This window comes from Nerophis ophidion, linkage group LG16 (assembly GCF_033978795.1).
Source record: "Nerophis ophidion isolate RoL-2023_Sa linkage group LG16, RoL_Noph_v1.0, whole genome shotgun sequence".
NCBI lineage: Eukaryota > Metazoa > Chordata > Actinopteri > Syngnathiformes > Syngnathidae > Nerophis > Nerophis ophidion.
This window is the reverse complement of record NC_084626.1, coordinates 35,336,348-35,354,860: the sequence shown is the minus strand read 5'-3', so window position 1 is coordinate 35,354,860 and position 18,513 is coordinate 35,336,348. Positions and strand designations below refer to the sequence as shown.

The window sequence follows — 18,513 nt, the reverse complement described above, 5'->3', positions numbered from 1 at the left end:
GTTTTTTACAGCGCTTTATAGGCAGAATACAGCAACTCCCATTGGTTGCATTTTAAGCAGATTTTTGATATATACGATGTGTGCGTGTGCGTGCGTATACACATACAGTACAGGCCAAAAGTTTGGACACACCTTCTTCTCTTCTTTTCTTTATTTTGAAAAAAATAGAATATAAAACATGTTTTCAGTTATTTCACCTTTTTTTGTTAAGTACATTACTCCACATTTGTTCATTCATTGTTTTGATGCCTTCAGGGACTATTGGCAATGTAAATAGACATGAAAATAAAGAAAACGCATTGAATGAGAAGGTGTGTCCCAACTTTTGGCGTATACTGTATATACATAAATATGTATTTATAAATACACAAACATATATCCACACATATACATATATACACACAAACATGAATATATATTTCTATATACATGTATACACATATATATATATATATATATATACATATGTATACATACATATATGTTAAATTGGGAACGCATGGCTGGGATGGTCCTGTTCCCTCCAATGCAGAAAGACAAGCAGGAGCAGCGTGCAGGTAGGATTGAGCCTTTAATTATGTAAGGCAGGACAAAAAGTACAAAAACTGAGACGTTAACGAAGTGTGGAGAAAAAATCTAATTGTCACCAAGGGTGAAAAGCTAGGAATTCTAGAAGCAGGGGAAAACACTAGTGCCTTGTGAAAAACAAGAAAAAATGTAAATCTCGCAAAAGCGAGCATTTATCCAGCCACTTGTACTGGGTGACAGAAAACTATAGAGAAGAGTGATTAACCAAAACACCTGGTGGGAACAGTAATTACTAAACAAAGGCAGGTGTGACGCATTAGTGCCCATGGAAACAAACCGTAAAGGAAAGGAAAGAGGGTGCAGCCAGGAAACAGACTATAAAACATAGGACACAAGCTACAAAACATAAATCTCGCCATGACCCAGATAACAGATCATGACAAAATATATACATACATGCATATATACACAAATATATATATATATATATATATAATATCCATCTATCCATATGTGTGTGTGTGTATATAATATATATATATATATATATATATATATATATATATATATATGTATATATAATATCCATCTATCCATTTTCTACCGCTTATTCCCTTTGGAGGCGCAGGTGGCGCTGTATATATGTATATACGGCGTGGCGCAGTGGGAGAGTGGCCGTGCGCAACCCGAGGGTCCCTGGTTTAAATCCCACCTACTACCAACTTCGTCATGTCCGTTGTGTCCTGAGCAAGACACTTCACCCTTGCTCCTGATGGGTGCTGGTTGGCACCTTGCATGACAGCTCCCTCCATCAGTGTGTGAATGTGTGTGTGAATGGGTAAATGTGGAAGTAGTGTCAAAGCGCTTTGAGTACCTCGAAGGTAGAAAAGCGCTATACAAGTACAACCCATTTATCATTTATTTATTTTTGTGTGTGTGTATATATATATTTATATTTATATAATGTGTATGGGACGGCATGCAACCCGAGGGTCCCTGGTTCAATCCCCACCTAGTACCAACCTCGTCACGTCCGTTGTGTCCTGAGCAAGACACTTCACCCTTGCTCCTGATGGGTGCCTGTTAGCGCCTTGCATGGCAGCTCCCTCCATCAGTGTGTGAATGGGTAAATGTGGAAGTAGTGTCAAAGCGCTTATATATATATATATATATATACATATACTCGGGATCCTTCTGTGTGGAGTTTGCATGTTCTCCCTGTGAATGTGTGGGTTCCCTCCGGGTACTCCGGCTTCCTCCCACTTCCAAAGACATGCACCTGGGGATAGGTTGATTGGCAACACTAAATTGGCCCTAGTGTGTGAATGTTGTCCGTCTGTCTGTGTTGGCCCTGCGATGAGGTGGCGACATGTCCAGGGTGTACGCCGCCTTCCGCCCGATTGTAGCTGAGATAGGCGCCAGCGGCCCCCGCGACCCCAAAAGGGAATAAGCGGTAGAAAACGGATGGATGGATGGATGGATATATATATATATATATATATATATATATATATGTATGTGTGTATACAGGGTTTCCCACACATTCATCCATTTGTGGCGGCTCGCCACGAAAGAATTACGGCCGCGACAAAAAAAAAAAATACAAAAATTAAAAATATATATTTTTTCTTTCGGCTTTTGACTCGCTCGACCGCTCATAAAAGCAATGGGACTCTGTCTGTGAATGGAGCTTGTAGTTACATATTATATAAATATGTAAATATTATATAAATATGTATATAAATATGTACATAAGGTGTTGTAATTATATTCCAACTCCGCGTTCTTCTTGGTCATCGCCGCCGCCAGCGCTGCCAGGCATGGTGTTCCTGGGATCAAAGGCCTCACCTTTTCTCATCCAAAAATTTTGCTCGGTATCGTGGCCAAACAGTTCAATTTTTGTTTCATCTGACATCACATGGACAAAGATAAGACCTTCTGGAGGAAAGTTCTGTGGTCGGATGAATCAAAAATTGAGCTGTTTGGCCACAATACCTCGCAATATGTTTGCAGAGGAGAAAGAGTGAGGAACACCATCCCCTACCGTCAAGCATTCAACCAGAAGCTTGCCAGTGGATGCACTGTGTGGATATTATTGTCGCTACTGATTTACCTACCTGCTAATTTCCTCTTCCTTGCTGGATTACTCTCTTCTGTAACGCAGTTTTATTAGCTTTCTGTTCAGTGTACAAAGCATTTATTCTTGTCTTGTTTCACTACTTCACGTTTAAGATATTTTAGCACCTTAGCTGGCGTAGCTTGTCCTCTTCTTTTCCTCCCCCATATGTGTTTGTGCTAACCCAGCCAACAAATAACGTTAAAAGAATGTTAGTTAATGGTTCACCCATAGGCAAGGCAGGGAAACTTTATTTATATGGCACATTTATAACAATTTTTAAAATGAACCAAAGTGCTTTACAGTTTAAAAAGCGTTGAGTAAAAAAATAACTAAGAACATAAATACTGAATGATAGTGCAAAAGTAATACGGTAAGAGGAGTCGAATAAAAAGTTAAAAAAAAAAAAAAAGTTAGAACCTAATTTAGAAGTAACGTTTAGAGAACATTAGCATTATTGCCGCAAATTTGAGCAGTCTATATTACTCCATTTAACATGCGCAAATAATCGACACTTGGATATTCATGAATTGCCCATGTTTTAATCGTAATGCATCGGAGTATCTATGATTTTTCCCATTTTTGTATAGCTATGAGACTGCCCTTCTTTGTGTGTGTATACTAATGGCCCACCTCCAGCCACAGAGACAAAAAGAGTGGATTACTGACAAGAGGGTTCACTTGTTTTAATTGGTGTCAGCACCTGTTTAACCATTTTAGCAAACGGACTCTTTCAAAAGTACAGATTTAGCAACGAAAATAGATATGTAAATGATACCCAAATCTGTTATTAACTGGCTTCCAAAACAACACACTTTCACAGTATTGTCTCCTGGATGCTAAATACAGACAAATCACAGGATAAGAAAGAACTGGAAAAGGAGGCAACTGAGCGGCTAACGAGACCAGGTGTAGTAGACAAGATCCAAACGATGATGCTCCAGCAAAGGCACAAGACTAAGATGTTACCATAAAATCCAACAGAAACCGACCATGACTCAGCATCTTTTCGCCGCCAGCGGAAGGATAAATGCCACTTCATTGATGAGCTCCTAAATCCCTGACTGACCTTATACTCCCTTTTACTTCCTGCATTCATGTCAGTGTTTGTATCAGTTGTTTTTTGTTGCATTAAATATATAAAGACAGACGTCGTCCCCCGGGGAGTGTCATTGCCGCTGGAAACAATAGGTCAGGAAGCAATGCATGGAAAACAAATCATGTTGTCACATGATCGCTCACAGGAAGTAGAGCGCTGATAAAGTCACATGGATGAGGCTTGAAAATGTACCGAATGAATGTGTCACGTTTTTTTATGTTGTTTGTTTGTCCTTCTACAGGACGTGCCGGGCGGCGTCCGTCTTGCTGTCAGACCCCTGTTTCCAGCTCCACTCCATCCAGCACCTTCTAGGAGATGGAGGAGACTCGTGCGGCTCAGCGGCACCGCCCACCACTACCGCCCGTGCGGTTGTGAGCTCCCTGGCGTCCTCTGTGGCTCCGCCCCTTCCCTCAGCACCTGGAGCCGTTGGTCCGTTGGATCGTAAACACTTCTCTCTGCACGCATGTGAGTGACACACACTTTTTCTTTTACTTTCTTTCATCGATAATAAACATCAACACTCATCACACGTCTGGCGTCAGGTATGAGCGCCTCCTGCTGGCAGATTGTAACTTTAGTAACTGCTTAATGGAGAACTAAGCTTTTTTTGGTATTTTGCCTACTGTTCACAATTATTATGAAAGACATGACGGATAGATTTTTTTCTAATGCACTCTATAATAAACGTAAATTAAAGTCTGCTTACAGCGGAGCCAATGGGAGCACCACTATTTCGCCCATAAAACCCAATGAATAACTATCCAAAAAGGATGGATGGATGGATGGATAGTGATATTGTTATTGTAAGCGCTAACATAGACAAACTATTTATAGCGGCGCCGTGATCACTCCCATGTGTCCCTATGCTTATATCATCGAGTGGCCTGCTACTTCCTCACTTCCTTGCTCCCTATTTGTTGTAGGTCGTAAATCATGCATCTCACCTGGACAGAAGTGTGAGTAGGTACTCCGACAAGTTGGTAAACTTTGACAGCTATTTAGGACCCGAAACTGGCAAGCACTACACAAAAAGACGCTTTGTCCCTCCGCCCTCCACCCTGTTTCTTTGCGAGGATTACGAGTCATTCTGTATCTAAATGAGACTCTATAAACAGTCTAGCAGTCAGGGTCCTAATGACAGCAGACATTCAATCAAAGTTCATTTATATAGCCCTAAATCACGAGTGTCTCAAAGGGCTGCACAAGCCACAATGACATCCTCGGCTCAGATCCCACATCAGGGCAAGAAAAAACTCCACCCACTGGGATACAGTGAGAAACCTAGGAGGTGACCGCAGACAGACCCCCCCCAGAAACACTAGAATAAATCCAGAATCAAAAATAAATTGTAACTGTTTTATTTTAGATCAAGCAAAGTAAAAAAATTACAGAGTCACTCAATTCTGAGCAAACAGTTAAGGAATCATGAAAAACAAACACAAAAACACTAGAACACACCACTAAGTATTTTGTTTCACCACCTCTTGCTTTTATAACATATTGCAGTTTCTGAGGTATGGACATAATGAATGACCTGTAAAAATGATGTCCATCATCCCCAAACATCCTTTAGATTGATGAAATAGGAAAAGTGTCCAAAATATCAATGTAAACTTGTGTATGTATTGAAGATGTAAAGACAGCCATGTCCCGTGCCATTACTTGACATACATCTCCATATCATGAAAATGCATGTTTTCTTCAGGCAGTCGTCTTCATAAATCTCATTTGAAAGCAACCAAACAAAAGTTGCAGCAGCATCACTTTGCCTATTGCAGATTAAAGATTCATAACTGAATAGGACTTCCATTCAGTCATCGATAGTCCACAATTGCTTTTCTTTAGCCCTTTGTAACATTGTTTTTTTTTTGTTAGCGGTCATTGACTGCTTTTGTTGAGCTTTTTTTCTGAATTTAAATCCCATTTCCTTGAGGAGCTTTCTTACAGATCAGTCACAGGTGGCGACTGCAGTTCCCGCCAATTTGTTCTTTATTTGTTTTGCTATGCATTTTCTGTTTTCAGGACAAATTCCTTTAAGTTTTCGGTCTTGACCCTTTGATGTTTTCCTTGTTCTACCAGTATGCTTGCCTTTTACAACCTTCCCATTTTCTTTGTATTTGGTCCAGATTTCAGACATACCTGATAGTGAACAATCAGCATCTTTTATGGTAGGATAGAATAGAATAGCCTTTATTTATCCGGCAATAAATGACGTAGGTGTGAGTCCTGTCTAGGCCATGAATTATAATTATAATTTTTTTGGTTACAGTGGTTTGTGATGACATTGAAAATCCCTCTTTCTGTGGAATCTCCCATATTCTGAAATTGAAATGTTGACAGGTATATGCACAAGAACCACAAGCTACATCAAACACCTTTCCGTCTTGTGATCATTTCTGTGATCGCAACACCAAATTTTTACCAATAATCTTTGTTTAAGAAGCATCTAGTCGTTAAAGTCACTGACACGTCGTCTTCCTACAATAGCGTCCTGTAGAGGTCGCATTTCTGGCAAACCAACAATGATGTCTGGTTTTCCAAGGAGTCACGAGTGATTTAATAGTTTCTTTTTAGCAGTCGCTTGAGCTCATGTTTGTGCTTTGCCCCCAACAGACAGTGACTACATCAGCCAGGAGGAGAAGCAAAAGGTTGAGCTCATGTTGGCATTCCTCACCGAAGAATCCCAGCAGGCTGCGGCCAGCACAGCGGTCAGTGAAGTCATCACATATTTTGCTGTTAGTAACAGCTGCAGAACCACAGTGCGCTTATTGGTACTTAATTGTGAAATAGAATGCTCATTAAATGTCATTTATCTGATGATTTTGTAAAATGGGGGATGTTGTGGCTTAACGAAATACAGTGCATCCGGAAAGTATTGCCAGCGCTTCACTTTTCCCCACATTTTGTTATGTTACAGATTTATTCAAAAATGTAATAATTCCATTTTTGTCTTCAAAATTCTACCCATGTAATAGCAATATGATTTTTTTTTTTTTCAAATTTATTAAAAGTAATAATCATAAGTATTCACAGCCGCAAGTCCTTTTGAATACGATACCACAAGCTTAGCACACCTATCTTTAGGCAGTTTCTCTCATTCCTCTATTTTTACCATGAATTGATTAACGTGGACCCTGACTTAAACAAGTTCAAAAACTTATTTGGGTGTTACCATTTAGTGGTCAATTGTACGGAATATGTACTGTACTGTGCAATCTACGAATAAAAGTTTCAATCAATCAATCAAAAACCATGGAGGAGACCAAAAACCCGATGGTCACTCTGTCAGAGCTACAGCATCCATCTGTAGAAACGGAAGAACATTCCAAAAGGACAACCATCTCTACAGCAATCCACCGGTCAGACCTGTATAGGAGAGTGATCAGACAGAAGCCATTTCTTAAAAAAAAGTTTGCCAAAATGCCCATGATAGACTCTCGGACCATGAGAAACAAAATGATCTGGTATGATGAGACAAAGATTGAACTCTTTAACGTGAATGCCAGGTGTCATGTTTGAAAGAAATCAGCCACCGCACATCACCAGGCCAATATCATCCATACAATGAAGCCTGGTAGGGGCAGCATCATTCTATGGGGATGGTTTTCAGTGGCAGAAACTGGGAGACGAGTCAGGATAAGGGGAAATATGAATGCAGAAATGTACAGAGACATCCTGGATGAAAAGGAATTTTGCGAAACTGGCCAAAGATTGGATTGCCAGGTCTGTGGCATTGTATTCAAAAAGACTTCAGGCTGTAATTTCTGCCAAAGGTGCTTTAACAAAGTATTGATCAAAGGCGGTGAATACTATGTACTACTTGTGATTTCTTAGTTTATTTTTAATACATGTGCAAAATTAAAACAAATAAAAATGTTTCATATTGTCATTATGGGGTTTTGTGTGTATAATGTTAAAAGCAAAATTTAATTTATTCCATTTTGGAATAAGTCTGTGCCATAACAAAATGTGGAAAAAGTGAAGTGCTGTGAATACTTCCCAAATGCACTGTAAAAACCGTTTTATAGCAAGGTGGTCATAATTGAAATATAAGGCCTTTTAATATATATATTTGTAACTATACTCTTTCAGAGCCATGTGTACGCAGCACCAAATGGCATCGATAAAATGTTGAAGTTATCTTATATCTATCAAACGTTGTCGTGCTAATAGTCAACAAAAATATATATATAAAAATACAAATTATTGTGTATGTAGATAGTAGGGGAGGGAATCTTTGGACACCTAACGATTCGATCCGAATCCCATTTCTGCGGTGACTATTCGATTCCGAATCGACCACCTACTCCGTGACCTAGTAGTTGTAGTGTCTGCCCTGAAATCGGTAGGTTGAGTTGAAAAGTTGGCCCTGCGATGAGGTGGCGACTTGTCCAGGGTGTACCCCGCCTTCGGCCCGATTGTAGCTAAGATAGGCGCCAGCGCCCCCCGTGACCCCAAAAGGGAATAAGCGGTAGAAAATGGATAGATGGATGAAGTTGAAAAGTTCCTTCTGGTTCCATGGAGATGCCCTAAAAACGTAGTTTTAAAAATGTGTTCTTTTAAGTCGGCTGTTTGTGCGTGCGTGCGTGTGTTTGTGTGTTTGTATATATATATATATATATATATATATATATATATATGTGTGTGAGTATATATGATGTGTACACTGAAAAAAGTGACTTTTTGGAGCTGTAAACTCTATTAGAGTAACTGTCATAATTTATACCTAATATTCTTAACATTCAGTAAGAACTAGAGTTTAAGTAAAATTAAACATTTTATTAACGTAATACATGAATTACGGGGGAAGAGTAAGTTTTACTTATGTTTCCTCATACTATTTAAATGTTTAATAGTTTTACGTACATAAACCTAAAAATATTACATAAACTTTACTCTGAAAATCTAGTGTTTTGAAACGCATGCACGACGACGCATGTGCACAGCACAACAGGCTCTGGCCCGACTGGCTCTGCTCCGGCCGTTAGGATCACTTCACAGAGCACTGCAAGGTGGCATTATGGGTAATTCTTATCTTGCGTTTATAATGTGTTACAGAGTCGATGTTCTCCAGAAATGTATTTGGTCTGGGTTCACAGAGTGTGGCGCGTATTAGTAAGAATGTTAAAGTTGTTTATATCACAACCGTCAGTGTAAAAGGTATGGCTGTTGACTAAGTATGCATTGCAATCTCATATTAGTATCAGCGAAACGTACGCGTCCTGTAGGCACGCAGATAGAATAATGTAAAAGTGGGTGCAATGATAAACTGTAGAGCAGCGGTCTACTGGTCTCTAACCACCGTGCCGTGGCCTCAAAATATTTTATATTAAAGTCTATTAATCACATTCATTCCATTCCTGCACGCCATTGACAAGCGCAGGAGTGAGAAGAGGTTCTAAAGCAATTAGCGCTCCGACGGCTATTCAAGGAGATATGGTGTATAAAATGTACTTAAAATTTTGAGTAACATGATGTTCCTGTCGATGAAAAACAAGTAGACTTTACTTAATTTGTTTAAATAAATATAACTTAAAACTTGAATGTTATTAACTGTTACTTAATATCTTCACAACTGTTATGTTATATGGTAAGTAGAATTTACTTAATACTGGCAAGTGAGTGTTACTTGATATTGCAGCATTAGATTTTACTTAAATCATTTGCGTGCAAATACAATGATTTTTTTAAGTAAATCTTATGAGTTATTTTTTTCAGTGTATATACTTATGTATGTATGTATATATGTATACAGTCGTGGTCAAAAGTTTACATACACTTGTAAAGAACATAATGTCATGGTTATCTTAAATTTCCAAAAATTTCTACAACTCTTATTTTTTTGTGATAGAGTGATTGGAGCACATACTTGTTGGTCACAAGAAACATTAATGAAGTTTGGTTCTGTTATGAATTTATTATGGGTCTACTGAAAATGTGACCAAATCTGCTGGATTAAAAGTATACATACAGCAATGTTAATATTTGGTTACGTGTCCCTTGGCAAGTTTTACTGCAATAAGGCGCTTTTGGCGAGCTTCTGGTTGAATTTTTGACCACTCCTCTTGACAAAATTGGTGCAGTTCATCTAAATTTGGCCCAGATCATAATACTACCCCCACCATGATTCAGGGTAGGAGCGGTGTTCCTGGGATTGAAGGCCTCACCTTTTCTCCTCCAAACTTATTGCTGGGTATTGTGGCCAAACAGCTCAATTTTTGTTTCATCTGACCACACAACTTCTCTTCAGAAGGTTCATATGATGTCAGATGAAACAAAAATTGAGCTGTTTGGCCACAATATCCAGCAATATGTCTGGAGGAGGGCAGCACGGTGGAAGAGGGGTTAGTGTGTCTGCCTCACAATACGAAGGTCTTGAGTAGTCCTGGGTTCAATCCCGGGCTTGGGATCTTTCTGTGTGGAGTTTGCATGTTCTCCCCGTGACTGCGTGGGTTCCCTCCGGGTACTCCGGCTTCCTCCCACTTCCAAAGACATGCACCTGGGGATAGGTTGATTGGCAACACTAAATTGGCCCTAATGTGTGAATGTGACTGTGAATGTTGTCTGTCTATCTGTTTTGGCCCTGTGATGAGGTGGCGACTTGTCCAGGGTGTACCCTGACTTCCGCCTGATTGTAGCTGAGATAGGCACCAGCGCCCCCCGTGACCCCAAAGGGAATAAGCGGTAGAAAATGGATGGATGGATGTCTGGAGGAGAAAATGTGAGGGATTTAAGCCCAGGAACACCTCCCCTACCGTCAAGCATGGTGGTGGTAGTATAATGCTTCTGAGTCTGTTTTGCTGCCAGTGGAACTGGTGCTTTACAGAGAGTAAATGGGACAATGAAAAAGGGGGATTACCTCCAAATTCTTCAGGACAACCTAAAATCATCAGCCCGGAGGTTGGGGCTAGGGCGCAGTTGGGTGTTCCAACAGGACAATTACCCCAAACACCCGTCAAAAGTGGTGAAGGAATGGCTGAATCAGGCTGGAATTAAAGGTTTTAGAAGGGCCTTCCCAAAGTCCTGACTTAAACATGTGGACAATGCTGAAGAAAAAATTCCTTGTCAGAAAACCAACACAATTAGCTGAACTGCACCAATTTTGTCAAGAGGAGTGGTCAAAAATTCAACCTGAAGCCTGCCAGAAGCTTGTGAATAGCTACCAAAAGAGCCTTATTGCAGTAAAACTTGCCAAGGGACATGTGACCAAATATTAACATTGCAGTATGTATACTTTTGACCCTGAAGATGTGGTCACATTTTCAGTAGACCCATAGTACATTCCTAAAAGAACCAAACTTCATGAATTTTTTTGTGACCAACAAGTATGTGCTCTAATCACTCTATCACAAGAAAAAAGAAAAGTTGTAGAAATTATTGGAAATTACAGACAGCCATCACATTATGTTCTTTACAAGTGACCACGACTGAATGTATGTATCAATGTAGTTTAAATGTATCTTTTGACTTGCATTTAGTAAATTTGCGACAGAAAACATTTATTTAAGATTTATTTCATCATGCATTTTTACATTTTACGCAAATGACACCGACTCTGAAAAGGCCCACATTTCCTGGCACGTGTGGTACGGATAGCTACTTTCTGCCTTAGCTGAACTGCTCACGTGGGTCTGGTCATTGGCATTCATTGATCATAAAGTCCTGACAAAACGTTTATGGTGGCATACCAGGACCCGACGCCATCTGCGGCTTATCGTAAATCTTCATGCTGTTTGAAAAGCTGTCGGCCATTCGCGCAACTGTTTGCTTTTCGACGACTGCTTGTGTTGCCGCAGAAAACGTTGTGAAGAAAAATCTTGCTGCTCCATGTGTGACATTTAAGCATGTTCGGTGTAAGACACCTGTTATTTTCTCTTTTTGCTCTCAGCCCACCAGCGAGGACGACCTTTGCCCCATCTGCTACGCTCACTCCATCTCGGCCATCTTCAAACCTTGCTCACACAAGTCCTGCAAGTCAGTCCAAAACTTAACTTGGTTCGATCTTGTCGGTGTTCAACTGCATGCTGGGATTGACCTTGTGTTTTGTGGTTGTGTAGAGCTTGTATCAACCAACACCTGATGAACAACAAGGACTGTTTCTTCTGTAAAGCCACCATCACTGCAGTGGACGACTACTGCAAGCCCACCTCCTCCTAACATACACAAAAACACACTTTTGGTTTACACAAACATTGTTTTTTGTTAGTTTTGTTTCCCACACCAGTGTTATGATGCTCTGATTTTTAAAAAAATGATTGTACGTACTGGATTTTAGGTCACCCCGTAAAACAGTATAGCTTATAACCTTTAAATAAACAAACCGCACCGTCACTGGGAGAACAGCGCCCCCACCTGGCTGTAAAGTGTCACGTGAGATAATGATCAACATCAGGCACAGTGCAGGACTGTATTCTGTTTGCGTACTGAAGGGCTCACATAATTGTACACTATGGGATTTTTTTTTTTTCCATTGATCATACAGAGGATAATATTATCGCAAAACACAAATATTATACCTCTAGCTAAGTTGTCTTATTACACACAAATTACACATGGTTTCCGTCCAGGATCAAATATGCTCCCCACTGGAGAGAAACACATTTTTACTCAACCTGCTGGAATCACAGACAACTTTTGTTGCACAGAATTCAGTGTTTAATGTCATAAAAGTTGCGTACAGGAGTGTGTGCATGGTACGTATATACAAAGTGTGTGTGGGCGTGATGTTTACTGTTGTAGTGTGTGTGTGAGCGTGCATGAGAGCATTAAATTATTTATCCCAAACAAGCAAACCATTTTTTTTTTTGTCATCGTGACCCACACTGGACACAGGTCAGGTGGTATGTGACAAAGGTCACTTCTGATTACAAAACACTGCCAAAATGTTGGCAGATGAAGAAATATGTTTTTGTGTTAAATGACGTCATACTAAAGAATTGTATTTTTTAAGTCCATAAAACTGACTAGTTGTGGACATCGGCTGCCACCTCCTGGGCGCCAGACGCAATTTAGTTAAGAAAAGAAAAACCCGTAAAACTAAACTTTTCTTTGAAAGGATCATTTACTTCCCCATGACAACCTTCTCACGAACTTCCACCAACATGACATTTAAACGCGCAGTGTCTGCGTGCTGACATTCACACTCGTCACGGCGATTAATATTCTGATTAATAACTAATTAACACACTAGACACACTAAGAGGCTTTAGAGATAACTATCAATGCTAACTACCGGAGTCCAGGATGCAGTGTTGCCATGGCAACAAGTTGCAGGGTGAAGCAGTTCTCATCCGCTCTGGAGATAACATGTCGACAACTTGTTTCCGACTTATGTCATCAATGTTGTTATCGATCAAATTGTAGATTCCTTTTGTTGTCATCGTCCTCGCCACGGAAACCTGTTGAGTGGGGGGGGGGGGGGGGGTGTCGATGTCGTGGTGTTGTCATAGAAACTCCATCACATAACTCCGCCCACTTCTTTCCTGACCTTTCCAGGTGTCGAGTGTTGGTGGACTTCATTTGTCCTCACCTTGGACATTATTTGTCACTGTATATCAGTGTTTTTCAACCTTTTTGAGCCAAGGCACATTTTTTAATAGAAAAAATGTGGAGGCACACCATCAGCAGAAAGCATTAAAAAATGAAACTCAGCAGCGGATATTGACAGTAAAAAGTCGTTCTCGCAATTGTTGGATATGACTTTAAACCGAAACCAAGCATGCATTACTATAGCTCTTGTCTCAAAGTAGGTGTACTGTCATGACCTGTCACATCACCTCGTGACTTATTTGGAGTTTTTTTGCTTTTTTCCTGTGTGTAGTGTTTTAGTTCCTGTCTTGCGCTCCTATATTGGTGGCTTTTTCTCTTGAATATTTTCCTGTAACAGTTTCATATATTCCTTTGAGCGATATTTCCCGCATCTGAGGACATTGTTGATTGTCATGTCATGTTCGGATATACTTTGTGGACGACGTCTTTGCTACACATTAAGTCTTTGCTGTTGTCCAGCATTTACTTTGTAGCCAGTTCAGTTTTAGTTTCGTTCTGCATAGCCTTCTTGCAGACTATAATTACTGAAATTAAACAATCTCCCACTGCACAGTGGTTGAAAAACCCTGCTGTATATAATCTGGGCAAGGCATGTATCCCCTTAGGCCACGCCCTCCATCATTACACAAAAAGACATAGATTGTTGCCAAAGGACTGAACAGTACAAATCGGACCGATGACGTCATTATTGTGTCAGACTGTTAAGATAAAGGAGGTGACAGGTGGTTGCTGCAGAGATCCTCATTCACGACAACAGCTGGACGCCCCCTCTCCTCCCTCCATTGGGAGCGCGCCGTGAGAGCCCGACAGAGCGCGGAATCTCCCGCCATTCCCTCACTGCTTCTTCATCGCCGGCGTGCGCGTCTTCTTTTTCTCTCGCTCACACGCACTGACCCGCAATGTGGGCGAACGTGCGGCAGCCGCAGCACCCGGGCGCACACTCGCGCAGCAGCGCCCTCCGCTGAGCGCAGAACCCGCGAACATTTGGCGGGGTTTTTTTTTTTTTTTTTTTCCTCCCTCTCTTGCTTTTTTTCTTGTCAAATTGATAAGGATGAAGTGGCGCCAAGTATCCTGAGTGGTTTGGACTCCGCAGCTGGTTCCGGAGGGGAGAGGGGGTTGGGGTCCAGTCATGGGCAGCCCGGAACCCACGCCCCTCAGCTTCATGTGGCTCGTGCACACGTGCGTGCAGCTGGCACGCTGCCAGGAGCTCTTGGCGCCACATTCCATCCGCGTGGAGGGTGACGTCACGCTCGGGGGGCTGTTCCCCGTGCACGCCAAGGGGCTGCCCGGTGGTCCCCCGTGCGGGGACCTGAAGAAGGAGACCGGCATCCAGCGCCTGGAGGCCATGATGTACGCGCTTGACGTCATCAACAGCGACGAGCGCCTGCTGCCCAACATCACGCTGGGCGCGCGCGTGCTCGACACGTGCTCGCGGGACACACACGCGCTCGAGCAGTCGCTGACGTTCGTGCAAGCGCTCGTGCAGAAGGACACGTCGGACGTGCGCTGCACAGACGGGGACGCGCCAGTGCTCGTGGAGGCGGAGAAGGTGGCGGGCGTGGTGGGCGCGTCCGCCAGCTCGGTGTCCATCATGGTGGCCAACATTCTGCGGCTCTTCCAGGTAACGCCCCCTCCGCTTCCCGCCCACCTGTTGACAGGCCGCACGTCACGTGAGCGGGGTGGTGCCTGGGTGGGCGGGGCTTGTGTTGAGTGCTCTAATGAGACAGCAGGTGTCTTTAGCTTTACATGATTAGCTTGTGTTGTTAGCATTTATTGTTAGCATGTACTTATCGCCAAAACGCATACTGAATAATTCATTATTTAAATTGAAAACCCAAATTTAACATTTATCCCATCCATATCCTAACCTCATGGCAACAATGTAATTTCTCCATTGTGGGATACATTTAAAAAAGTATAACTTATTTTAAAACTTAGCATTGTTAGCTTTATTGCCAGCACTGTTGGCATTGTTGTAAGCATTTCAACAATCTCGTGCACTTTTCAAATTTGGACGCGATCTAACAGCAAAACAGTCTCCCAACAATGCGTAGATGGCATCAATGCCTATTTTTCCAAGCGTGAGGGTTGGGAAACGAAGGTGTTTGGCGAGGGAAGTGTGGATTCAGGCTGTTTCAAGGCCTACTGACACCCACTACTACCCACCATGCAGTCTGATAGTTTATATATCAATGATGAAATATTAACATTGCAACACATGCCAATACGGCCTTTTTAGTTTACTAAATTACAATTTTAAATTTGCCGGGAGTTTGGTCTTCGAAACGTCGTGTAATGATGACGTGTACGCAAGACGTCACGGGCTTTTAGGAAGTATGAGTGCTGCGCACACACACAGCTAAATGTCGTCAGCTTTAACGGCATAATTCTACAGTTTTTTGGACATCTGTGTTGCTGAATCTTTTGCAATTTGTTCAATTAATATTGGAGAAGTCACAGTAGAAAGATGGAGTTGGGAAGCTTTAGCCTTTAGCCACACAAACACACGGTGATTCCTTCTTTAAAATTCCTGGAGGTGAAACTTTCCTATAGATCAGAGCGCGGTCAAGAGAACATGGATCCCGACCACATGTCAACCAGCAGGTTTCGGTGAGAAAATTGTGGTTAAAAAGTCAGTTCTTACCGGAGAAAAGCTGAGCTTGTGCCGTCCATAAAGCTGCCGTTGACTACCCTGAGACACTGCGCGTCAAGACACCCGTGGAGACACCCTTCCGACTATCAGGTAATATTAAACTCACTAAAACACTAGCAACACAATAGAAAGATAAGGGATTTCCCAGAATTATCCTAGTAAATGTGTCTAAAAACATCGGAAACCGTCCCAATGCAATTGCGTTTTGTTTTTTTTCTAGTCCGTCGCTATCAATATCCTCAAACACGAATCTTTCATCCTCGCTCAAATTAATGAGGAAATTGTCGTTTTCTCTTCGTTGGAGGCTCCCATTAAAAACAATGTGAATATGTGAGGAGCCACCAACATGTGACGTCATCGTCTGCGACTTCCGGTAGAGGCAGGGCATTTCTCTTAGCACCGAAAGTTGCGAACTTTATCGTGGATGTTCTCTACTAAATCCTTTCAGCAAAAATATGGCAATATCGCGAAATTATCAAGTATGACACATAGAATAGACCTGCTATCCCCGTTTAAATAAGAAAATCTCATTTCAGTAGGCCTTTCAAGTTCCAGGTAACCCTACATTATTATATTTTATAAATAGTAAACCAAGTTGTGGTAGTAGTTTAGTCGTGGATGTACACTGTATAGTGATGAATCCAATAATCATTTGATTTGATTTGACTTTGATTTAACATTAAATTTGCAAAATGCGGTTGTGCATTTTGCAAATTGCGCCCATTGGTAATGTGCTTACAACAGCATCCTCCCATATCCTAACCCTACTTTGACAGCGTTTGTCCTTTAGTCATGTTAGCATTGTCCCATATCCTAATCCTACAGTTCAATCAATCAATCAATGTTTATTTATACAGCCCTAAATCACAAGTGTCTCAAAGGGCTGCACAAACCGCATCGTCCCATATCCTAATCCTACAGTTCAATCAATCAATCAATGTTTATTTATATAGCCCTAAATCACAAGTGTCTCAAAGGGCTGCACGAACCACAACGACATCCTCGGTAGGGCCCACATAAGGGCAGGGAAAAACTCACCCCAGGTGGACGTCGACAATGATGACTATGAAAAACCTTGGAGAGGACCGCATATGTGGCGAAACCCCGCCCCCACCCCCCCCCCCCAACCCCACGGGACCGAAAGCAATGGATGTCGAGCGGATCTAACATGATATTGTGAAAGTCTTGTGGATCCAATATAGTAGCGAGAGTCCCCTCCAAAGTAGAGCCAGCAGGAAACCATTCCAAGCGGAGGCGGATTAGCAGCGCAGAGATGTCCCCAACCGATACACAGGCAAGCGGTCCATCCTGGGTCCCGACTCTGGACAGCCAGTACTTCATCCAGTTGTTAGCATTGTTGTCAGCACAGTTAGAAATATTGGTTCCCAGCATATTCTCTGTGTGACTAGATGTCAGCTAATATGATCAATAAAAAGAAAAACATTTAAAAAATATTTTCAATTGTTGTGTTCACGCTCAGATTCCACAGATCAGCTACGCGTCGACGGCTTCCGAGCTAAGTGACGAGCGGCGTTATGACTTCTTCTCTCGCGTGGTTCCCCCCGACGGCTTTCAAGCTCAGGCCATGCTGGACATTCTCAAGGCGCTGGGATGGACGTACGTGTCCACGGTGGCGTCGGAGGGCAGCTACGGCGAAAGGGGCGTGGACGCCTTCTTGCAGCTTTCGAGAGACGCGGGTGAGATTTGTCATTAACGTCTGACCTTTCGGTTTCGCCAAGAATGGCATTCTTTCAAGGTCAAACCTTGCTGGCAGTTGAAGGGATTGATATGTCGATGGGGTCACCATGGCAACCGCCATGACCAAACCTTGCAACACTTTTTAGTAAGACGCTGACTGATTGGACAAAACTGACCTTGTCATTCATCACACATGTTCCTATTAATTTGACTGTTTACAAAAAGTATTGGGACACAGCTTGAGATCCTCATATTCTTGAAGGAGTTTGGAGCGGAAGAACCTCAAACAAGCGAAGTGATCGACGGCTAACTGTGCATGAGGTCACGTGACCCGGTGTTGTCTTTGGCCGACTTTTACCATCAGTTTACCTTTGGTCCTCAGGTGGAACATGCGTGGCTCAGTCTGTGAAGATTCCACACCACCCCACAACATCCTTCTTTGACAAAGTCATCCGCCTCCTGCTAGACACGCCCGCCGCCCGTGCCGTCATCCTCTTCGCTTCTGATGATGACATCAGGTACTTGCCTGGAGGTCATGTGACAATATGCACAAACGCATGACTCACCGTGTGCGTTTATGTGTGTTTGTTCCAGAGGTGTCCTGAGTGCCAGCAAGCGTGCGCAGCAAGTGGATCACTTCCTGTGGATCGGCTCCGACAGCTGGGGCGCTAATAATGCTCCCGTCCATCAGCTGGAAGACATCGCCACCGGCGCCATCACCGTCTTGCCCAAAAGAGCCACCATCAAAGGTAACATTCCAATCAATCAAAAGATCAATGAATGGAGGCTTTCATTTGGTCTTCTGCCTGGGAATCAACCCTATTCTTGGGATGAGGTTGCCATGGCAACAACATCAGCAGCAAAGGGTTT

At 42.2% G+C, this 18,513-nt stretch overlaps 2 protein-coding genes across 6 annotated transcripts in view; both read left to right on the top strand.

Moving 5' to 3' along the window:
- LOC133535305 (E3 ubiquitin-protein ligase RNF123) overlaps positions 1 to 12,535 on the top strand; it is an 80,013-nt gene extending 67,478 nt beyond the window's left edge. For all 5 annotated transcript variants that reach the window (XM_061875002.1, XM_061874998.1, XM_061874999.1 and 2 more), the window contains 4 exons: positions 3,985 to 4,208; positions 6,357 to 6,451; positions 11,632 to 11,717; positions 11,801 to 12,535. In XM_061875002.1, coding sequence (XP_061730986.1) covers positions 3,985 to 4,208; positions 6,357 to 6,451; positions 11,632 to 11,717; positions 11,801 to 11,900 — 505 coding nt within the window. In that variant the 3' untranslated portion in view covers positions 11,901 to 12,535. The remainder of the gene's footprint in view (positions 1 to 3,984; positions 4,209 to 6,356; positions 6,452 to 11,631; positions 11,718 to 11,800) is intronic.
- Positions 12,536 to 13,938: 1,403 nt separating this feature from the next.
- Positions 13,939 to 18,513, top strand: part of grm7 (glutamate metabotropic receptor 7) — a 31,893-nt gene continuing 27,318 nt past the window's right edge. Inside the window, exons 1-4 of the mRNA XM_061875003.1 lie at positions 13,939 to 14,913; positions 17,426 to 17,642; positions 18,026 to 18,161; positions 18,238 to 18,392. Of these exons, the coding sequence (XP_061730987.1) occupies positions 14,422 to 14,913; positions 17,426 to 17,642; positions 18,026 to 18,161; positions 18,238 to 18,392 (1,000 nt within the window). The 5' untranslated portion in view covers positions 13,939 to 14,421. The remainder of the gene's footprint in view (positions 14,914 to 17,425; positions 17,643 to 18,025; positions 18,162 to 18,237; positions 18,393 to 18,513) is intronic.